This window comes from Camarhynchus parvulus, chromosome 1A (assembly GCF_901933205.1).
Source record: "Camarhynchus parvulus chromosome 1A, STF_HiC, whole genome shotgun sequence".
NCBI classification, from domain to species: domain Eukaryota; kingdom Metazoa; phylum Chordata; class Aves; order Passeriformes; family Thraupidae; genus Camarhynchus; species Camarhynchus parvulus.
Genome location: NC_044586.1, coordinates 49,001,650 through 49,010,458, shown reverse-complemented (window position 1 = coordinate 49,010,458; position 8,809 = coordinate 49,001,650). Strand labels below are relative to the sequence as shown.

General features: G+C 42.5%; 1 protein-coding gene across 1 annotated transcript; it reads right to left on the bottom strand.

The window, feature by feature from the left end:
- Nucleotides 1–2,537: 2,537 nt before the first annotated feature.
- LMOD2 (leiomodin 2) lies at nucleotides 2,538–8,530 on the bottom strand. Its single transcript, XM_030960318.1, has 3 exons — nucleotides 8,179–8,530; nucleotides 3,053–4,378; nucleotides 2,538–2,708 (listed from the first exon to the last, which is right to left on the bottom strand). Exons 1-3 carry the CDS (start codon nucleotides 8,449–8,451, stop codon nucleotides 2,682–2,684), a joined length of 1,626 nt encoding a protein of 541 aa, XP_030816178.1. The 5' UTR covers nucleotides 8,452–8,530; the 3' UTR covers nucleotides 2,538–2,681.
- Nucleotides 8,531–8,809: the final 279 nt, after the last annotated feature.

Genomic DNA, 8,809 nt, shown 5'->3' with positions numbered 1-8,809 from the left:
CACACCTCAGAGCAGGGCTCAGCACCTCAGAGCAGGGCTCACACCTCAGAGCAGGCCTCATACCTCAGAGCAGGCCTCACACCTCAGAGCAGGGCTCACACCTCAGAGCAGGATATAGCACACCAGAGCAGGGCTCACACCTCAGAGCAGGGCTCACACCTCAGAGCAGGATACAGCACCTCAGAGCAGGGCTCACACCTCAGAGCAGGATATAGCACACCAGAGCAGGGCTCATCACCTCAGAGCAGGGCTCACAGAGCAGGGCTCACACCTCAGAGCAGGGCTCACACCCCAAAGCAGGGCTCACAGAGCAGGGCTCACACCTCAGAGCAGGGCTCACACCTCAGAGCAGGCCTCACACCTCAGAGCAGGATATAACACACCAGAGCAGGGCTCATCACCTCAGAGCAGGGCTCACAGAGCAGGGCTCACACCTCAGAGCAGGGCTCACACCCCAAAGCAGGGCTCACAGAGCAGGGCTCACACCTCAGAGCAGGGCTCACGCCCCAGAGGGCTCATGGACACTCAACAGCCACCTGGGAGCTCTGGATAAAGCTTTATAGGAGCTGTGCCCATCGTCCTCTCCTTCTGCTAAAGGGTAATTCCAGCTGCTCTTACCAACCTGAAAAATGAATTCTTCCCTCTTCCTTTTTTTCTAGGCTTTTTCTCCTTTCGCATTTTTCTCTTCTCTCATCTGACACTTTTCAGTATTCATTTTCTTCTTTAGCATCTCCTTTTTCTATATCATTTTTCACCTCTCATACAGTTTCCTCACTTGTCACTCTACTTCTTTTCTCAAAAGCATGGTATTATTTTTTGAAAATGTTTACTTGTTTTGTCCAAATCCTTTCCATCATGCTTTCCCTGAGTTCCCTCATTGCCTTTTATTTTCCCTTGCAGCTGCTTAGCTGCTTTTGCCATTTGATTAAACATCCAGGATGTTTCTCATCCTCCTCAAGCTTCTGTGTACAAGGTCTGAGACCACAGGTCTGCTCCTGAATGTGATCTGCATTCCAGCATTGCTTCCATCCTCAGAAGATCCCAAGCCCCAGCTTCCATTTGGTCACGGGAGATTGACCATAGGTCAATTTTTATGCTATGGGAGCCTATGCAATTATAAAGGCAGCTAAAGACCAATCATATTGTAATGTTGCATCTAGAAATACTCATGAGTAGTTGTGATCCTGAGCAAGAAGAAAATTGTTGCAATGTGTTTCAGTCAGTTATAAATTGCTTTTGGTACATTTTGGTTAATAAATAGAAAAGAAAAAGGTGTCCTCCTGTTTTCTTGCCATGGCAGTAACATTTCTGACAATTCATTCAAAGACCCTCTTCTCCATATAGGCTTAATTTTCCTCCAGTAATTTGTTCCTATTTCTGGGAAAATCTATCTCATTAATATTTTAGGTAGAAGCTTACCCATATTTTTTCAGTTCCACTGCTGGGTAACCCTAAGTAATTCTCTTTGGTGTGGCTTTACAGAAAAGAAATACTAATTCTGTTATTTATAGTTGCAATGAGTAAACTAATTAACACTTAGTAGTGCTTCTGGACATATCTCTCTTCTTGCCTTTCAACATTTTGGCCACTACTCAGTTTTCTTCATGTTATCACTGCCTTCACACTAGCTGAAGCACCCAGAACCATAACTAATTTGACAGAGGGAGATGTCTAGTGCTACATGAGGAAGGGCTATTCGTGCCATTGCCTGTGATGTGATATCTCCAGTTGTGCATCTCCAAGTGACATTGGCTCTGCTTCCACTGTATCACATTGACAGTTCACACCCTGCTTGTTGTTCAACTGATACCATAGGAAAGCCTTTCTCCACCTGGTTGGTAGCTGCTTTTCAAGTTTCTCTGTCTGACTGGATGTCTGCACTGGGGTTAGTTCTGATTACAGACAGGACTTGTACTGAAGGGATCTCACTTGAATAACTCTGCCGCATCCTTAAAATATTGACATTAACTATCAGCCTCTGAGTCAAGGTGATCTACAGCTCTGTTCATCTTCCAGTTCCTTAGGCCAAGGTTAAGGACCTGGTGGGCCATACTGGTGGCCTGACACAACCCATAGCTTAGTTTTAACGGCCTTATAAACCATTTTCTCCAATACAAATATGAAACTGCACTAACATATGGGCTCAGGTACTGTCCTCCACACATGCTCAGGGGCAGCTGAGAAAGAGCTCAGGTGCTTTCCCAGGAGACTTCCCAAATGCTCCTGAACTTGGTGCAAGCATCTGGTGGATTTTCACTCACAGAAATCCAGGACTATGTGTCTGCTTGAAAGCTTCAAACCACATTTATTGTAAATTCATGGAAAAAAAAAAAAAGAAGAAACCACAGGCTGGTAAACTATTACATCTCAGTGTAAAGAACTTGTCCAGTTATGTGCAATCAGATATTAACAAGAATATCTAAATAAGCAACAACTTCTCAATATAAATCTCATTAAATAAAAAAAGAAAATTATTTCCATATTTACAGATTGCAATGCAAATGGATCCTTAAAGCATTCTTTTGTATTTAGCAGGTTTATTTCTTTGAAATAAAAGAGAAATGGCTTGAATCTAAGAGTGTACTTTGGAAGCAGCTTTCTAGACAGTCTATGTTATCACCAGTGAAAGGACAAGCAGCCTCCCCTCGATCACTGCTCTGCTTGTTCTGCCATCCAGGCTTTCACCGAAGGGCTTCTGGTACCTCCACCTATGAAACAGGGAAGGGAAGGGCATTCATTACATTTGCTGTACAGTCTAGATGGCAAAATACCTGAAATTCCTGCAGACATACACTGCCAAGAGCTCTGTGCTACACATTATCTCCCATAACAAGACTGAGCCTGGGAAAGTACCCCACTTTCTATCAAAATCACAGTCAGACAGAAATCACTGTGCTGAGAAAAGCTCAATCAGAGGGAAGCCTCCTCCAAAGTGCTTCATTATGCTCACATTTCTGAGATTTTTTTTTAACTAAATGTGTGTACTAAAATTAACTGAGCTTGTGCTATATTTGGACCACAATCAGTTACTGACCTAGGATCTCTTACTTACCCGCCTTAATTGCTTTATGCTGCTTGCCCGAATTGCTTCCATGAGGTTGTCATGGAGAGACCTTTGTGGGGTGGATGGCCGGGTGGAGGGTCGTGAGCCTTCCTCTGATTTTCTGTCTGAGATTGATTTTAAAGAATCTTTAATTTCTTTCAATATGTTGTTCTCATGTTTTCTGGGTTTTTTGCCTTTTTTCTTTTTCTGTCCATTATGTAAGGCTTTTTTTGAGCTTTCTTGCTGTTTGATGACTTCAGCTATATTCCTGGTAGGTGCCTTCTTCTCTGGAAGAAGTGGAGGAGGGGGAGGAGGAGGGGGAGGTGGGGGCGAGGGGGGAAGGGGAGGTGGGGGTGCAGGTGCTGAAGGCTGACATTTCACTGGCAGTGCTTTCTTAGGGAGCTTTGGGGAAGACCATGGTGAGCTTTTAGGCGACACGTAGGGTGAGGACCGAGGTGTCCCCTTCTGCAGAACTTTGGTCTTTGGATTGACAGCTCCGTCACAACCTGACTCTTGCTGCCGCTGCTCCTGCATACGCTTTTGCCTTTGTTTATCCATATTTCTTGTCAGGATACTTGTCATGCTCATTCGTGGGCCAGCAAGGTCAAAGTGGTAGCCCAGCTTTACCAGAGTGGTGTTCTCTTTCAGCAGTTTGACTATGTCCATTTCCACCTGGCTGCCCATGATGTGCCTTTGATTGTGGAAGCGCAGTTCTGTTAGAACCTTGTTGTGCTGCAAAGCTCTCATGATGGCCAGCACGCCTTTGCCTGTGATAAAATTTGACTCAATATTTAGACTAGTTATATGCTGATTAACCTTTAACATACCAGCAATAGCTATTGCCACGTTGTCATCAGCATGGGTGTTAGCCAAGCTGAATGACTTAACCATTGTGTTGTCCCTCAGGGCTTGAGAAAATTGTATAAGCATCTGTGAAGTGATGTTTTCAATGTTGTTCAGATTGACCTCTGTGGTGTCAGGGTCGTTGCTCCTAACTTTTTCCAAAGCATCTTCAATAACTGTTGGATTTCCACAAGGGTGGATGGCACTGCTTTTTGAGCTCCGATTATCACTGTCTTTTCCATCATGGCCATTGAGGAAGCTTTCATTGTCCTTTGCACCATTACACTTTTTGTGTCTGATGTGGTCAGAATGCCTGCCAGCTGCAGCATTTTGCTCTTCCTCATTCTCATCATCACTCTCATCTTCATTTTCCTCTTCATCTTCTTCTTCATCATCCTCTTCAGTATATGCCTCCTCAGACACTTCACTATTGCTTTCTGTGAAACATTCTTCTTGAAGTTCTTCCGAATTGTCCTCTTCTTGCTCAGAATCCTGAACAGGAACGTAGGTGTGGGTGTTAAACATGATTGAAGTAATGGAACTGCTGCCTTTTAGCACAGGAACAATTATACTGTCACTATATAAATTAACATTGAAAGCTAAAAACAAACAGATACAGTTAGGAGAACAGAAAATGATTCATCTAACACCTATGCAACATTATTTCTTTTACATTCTTTAGAAAATGCTTAGCATAAATTGCAAACACTCTACCAATGTCAGTGATTTCTGCTGAGAGACAACTTGATACAAGGTATTATGACACAGACATACTTCAGGTATTCTATGTGTTGGCATGTCTACCAGGGGATATCATTTGGATCCTTGACAGCAGAAACATAAGACAACAATTTCAGAATGAACATGAGCAACAAGCTTCTTCATTTCATGAGGATTAGACATCTCAGACTCCCTTGCATATGTTAGTATGTCTAAAAAATTAAAGGTTGCCATGTTTTAAAATACAAATAGTGTCTGCATGTGTAGTCTTGTATACCAGCATGCAAAACAGTACTGAATTTGAGAAGTCATGTCAAAAATACTTTGGATGGGCTGCACATACTAATAAACTATTTGTGAAGAAAGGTTTGAGGTGCATTGCCACAGGTAACATGTAACCACATGTCAATAACCCCTGAATTTCTTTGTGTTTGTCAGGAGCTATGCTGGTGCTCACCACAAGCTGTCACAGGTCAGCCACCACACTGAAAATTGTTATAACTCATTTGTCTACAGAGCAAATGCATCGTTTTTCTGAAACACAAGGTTCTTTTAGTGTGTTTGGTGGGTACCAGGAAGGCAAATGTGGAACCATGCCCTAAAGCTCCACTTGTTGCCTTTAGCAATTATGGTGGCTACAGAGAACTCTATGTAGAGGAGAAGGAAAAGGTCTCTACCCCAGGAAAGACTCACTCTCCCCATGGAGGACTCCAGCAGTGTGATGGGGATCTATGGGGTGTTACAGAACCCCGAATCTACAACCAACTTTAAACCTCTTGCTCAAAAGGTCTTCCATGTCATGTTTTGCCTACTGGAAAAACTATAGGCACACATCTTTCTTTACAATTGTAAATGTAAAACTTTGGATGAATTATAATTGTTCTGTAAGCACTACTTTAGCAATACTTGTGTTTTAATCTCTGTAAAATACTAGATTGTATTTTGCAAAGTGAGTACACTGTGCAGAGACACAGTGATTCTGTTTCTGGAAAACAAAAGTGTTACTAACAGGACAGCCTATTTTTAGACAACCTGTGCAGTTTTAAGTTTGCTTAGTTATCTAGCTCTGAAAATAGAGACCTGTTAAAATGCAGGGTACCGTTTCACAATTTTCAGTACGATTCTGTGCTGGGATATATGCAAAAAAGATGCTAATTGTAATGTTTGCAGAACTGTGAATGAAACAGGACATTGAGTTGTTTCTGCCTGATGTTCCTGAGCATTCAGTAGCTGGGGTCTTGCAGGGTCTGACTGCATTGGCCTGCACACAGAGCTCTTGCAGGACCCAGCCCCATTGCTTCTCCTGTAGAACATGGGTAGCAAGGCCCTTATGCTGAGAGATACTGTGCTACCTACAGGCTTATTATGGGATTAAGATTTGTATCTGTATCTTCTCTATATGTGTAGGGGTTTAAGACCTGAAAACACCAGGTATCCAAAAAGTCTTCATGGCTTTGGTTTTATATCTTGAGGAATATATACTACAGATGAGCAGAAGGAGGTGCCTTTAAATTCACTATTGATATGTTTAGTGATGTTAAATTAATAAAAACCTACTTGATTTTTTTTGAGTGGCACTTCTGAGGTCAAAGGCAGAATTTAGTTGCCTATGTACATTGCAAATTTGCAATGTACATTGTCTGGTGTCATAATAATCTGCATGATAATTTTGAAATAGAACATGGAGAGACATATTCTTACTGTAGCAGCACTGTGGTACAGGACTGCTGCAGGCAACCTGTAGGGCTTCACTTTACTTTGTGGGAGTAATATGATGAAAAGTTAGGACTAACAGAGTCAATGCTGAGGTAAATATCTTGGGAGGACAAGTTATTCACCCTAAAAGGCTATCTGCAAGTTGTTTGCCTTTTGGACCAGCTGATCTGTCACCACTAACTATAGAAGGAGCATGAATAACCATCTTAGATAAAGGTGCATAATTTCCAGATGGTTGAAAGCAAGAAGAAAATTGTTTTCAAGGACCTTTCTCATTGCCATCAGTGGAGAGGGTCTTTGTGACCTCTATATCAGCATATCAACATTTTCTTATTTAAGGATGCATTTTGGAAGTTTTTTTCTCAGATCAAAAGTATAGAGTCTTTTGCCAGGACTTGGAGGTTTAGCCAGTACCCATCATTAATGCTGTATATACATGGAAAAAGAAAAGATCCTGTCATTGTATAAGATACTGAAGTAGACCTGTTCAGCAGGTTTTTTAGAAGTGCCCAGGTTTCAAGTTCCAGGCTAAGCTGGAAATAAACATTAATCTTGCCATTTACTCTCTAGGACTGACAAACAGGGAGTGAAGTCGATGTCTGCAAGCTGATACTAATGGTCTGATGACAGCTACTGGTCTGTGCTTTTGCCTGCAAAGACCTTATACCACCATTCACAAACAAGAGAAAATACTTACATGTAAAAACATCCTGGATATTGCAGGGTAATTTAATACATCTGACTTTCCTGTAGGAACATATTTTAGCTAATGTATAAACTGCAGTTATTTCCTTGCACATGAAATAAGCTCCTGCATCAAGGCTGTTAGAGGTTCTGAGTTAAGTTTTGCTGTCTTTGTCTTTGTTCTATTACTTTCTGCTTAAACATCGGAAAATGTGTCCCTATAAACACAGTAAAAGCTTGGTAGGAAGCAGTGCTTAAAAATCCCCAAGTCCCCACTTTGCTTTTAAATTACATGGAGCCATCATGAAAATAGAAGTTGCTTTTTGGTTGGGCTCAGTCTCACATACACTTTTAGCAAGGATCAGGGGTGCCAATGTGGACATCAGCTGAGACTGAGAGTGCTCACTGCTTGCCAAGACTGAGCCCTTCACTCCTGCCCAGCTGTACTCTTCATTTACAGTTCAGGAAATGGCTTTTATTACTAACATTTTTATTTTGGGGAAGGAATTGCCTAACAAACACTGTTGGTTGTTTTTTTTGGGAATGCAGTTAAATGGTTTGACTGATGACTCCATCCCAGGCCACTTTTTAAATAATGTACAGCTGCCCTCTGACTACAGTTGCCAGAAGACTCCTGAACCATGCCAAGGATCCTCAGCAGGAACAAAGCAACACAAGCTGCTGACTGCAACACAAGCTGCTTTCTTCCAGCTAGCACAAAGCCTGGTATCTGCTTACTCAGCTTCTGACATAACATGTATTCAAAATTATCTTCCTTACATGTTTCTCAGCAGTCAATAGTGGTTGTTTTTTAAGGAAAGGAAAAGGCATTTTGTGTAGCTTTCTTAAAAAATCAAATACTGTCCAGAAGCCCACATCTCTAGCTATTAATAATTTCTAACATGCCCTTTAATTTTTGCTCCTATTTTAATCACTAATGATAGTTTTATGGCACTTTCTTCTGTTCTGAATTGAGCACTTAAGGTAGCTGCAGATAGAGGAAATACTGTCTGACCTAATACTCAGCGCTTTAGCAGGCACAGAGGTATGGCTAACAATGTTCTTAAAAATGCCACAAGAGACTGGAGAGGAATTAAATCAGTCAGTGAGATCATGCCAATGCAGAATAAACCAAATATCTATAGGAAACAGCAGATGCGTCAGCATCTTACCTTCTCGCATGCACCCAACCTCTCTTTTTCCAGGAGTTTCTTGGTCTCCCTCTCCCAGTAGGCCATCAATGCCTCCCTGCTGAAAGTCCCTGTTGGAGTTTTCTCCGTCAGGCTCTTCTGCCGCTGTCCCACTGGAAGGTTACGGTCGGGCTCTATGTCCTCCAGCTCCCGCTCCAGCTCCTTCAGCTCCTCTTCAGTGAGAGAAGCGAGGAGCTCATCTTCATCAATGTCTTCATATTTACTGAGCTCTCTTCTGTACCCAAAGGTAGACATGGTCCTGCTTGGTCAGGCTGGTACAAAGCTACACTGACCAGGCATTCAAGAAGGCTGAAGCAAGCAAGCTGTGTCTGGTGTGGTCAGCAGCTGTTTCCCTGCATAGCCAGAGGCACCCTTTTAAGAGTAATCATCGGGGGCTTACGACAATGCATGAAGGGATGAAAGCATGCTCCGTTTTAAGCATCAGACGTCAGCTAGACATCTGAACAGCAAGAATGTCCCAACACTAATGTTTGCAAGTCCCTTAAAGAGGGGGATTATTGACACACTGGCCATGGCCATATTTAGAGCAGGCAGCTAGTGGGAGAATACCAGCCTCACAGACGGGGGGGCGGCACCAAATAAAACCCCGGGC

What these genes read in the sequence shown, in the direction of transcription:
- LMOD2 (XM_030960318.1), bottom strand. Translation starts at nt 8,451, where the DNA reads ATGTCTACCTTTGGGTACAGAAGAGAGCTCAGTAAATATGAAGACATT. An exon ending in GGTTGGGTGCATGCGAGAAG is followed by an intron (nt 4,379 to 8,178) that starts GTAAGATGCTGA and finishes GTTCCTGTTCAG; the next exon opens with GATTCTGAGCAAGAAGAGGA. An exon ending in GCATAAAGCAATTAAGGCGG is followed by an intron (nt 2,709 to 3,052) that starts GTAAGTAAGAGA and finishes CCTGTTTCATAG; the next exon opens with GTGGAGGTACCAGAAGCCCT.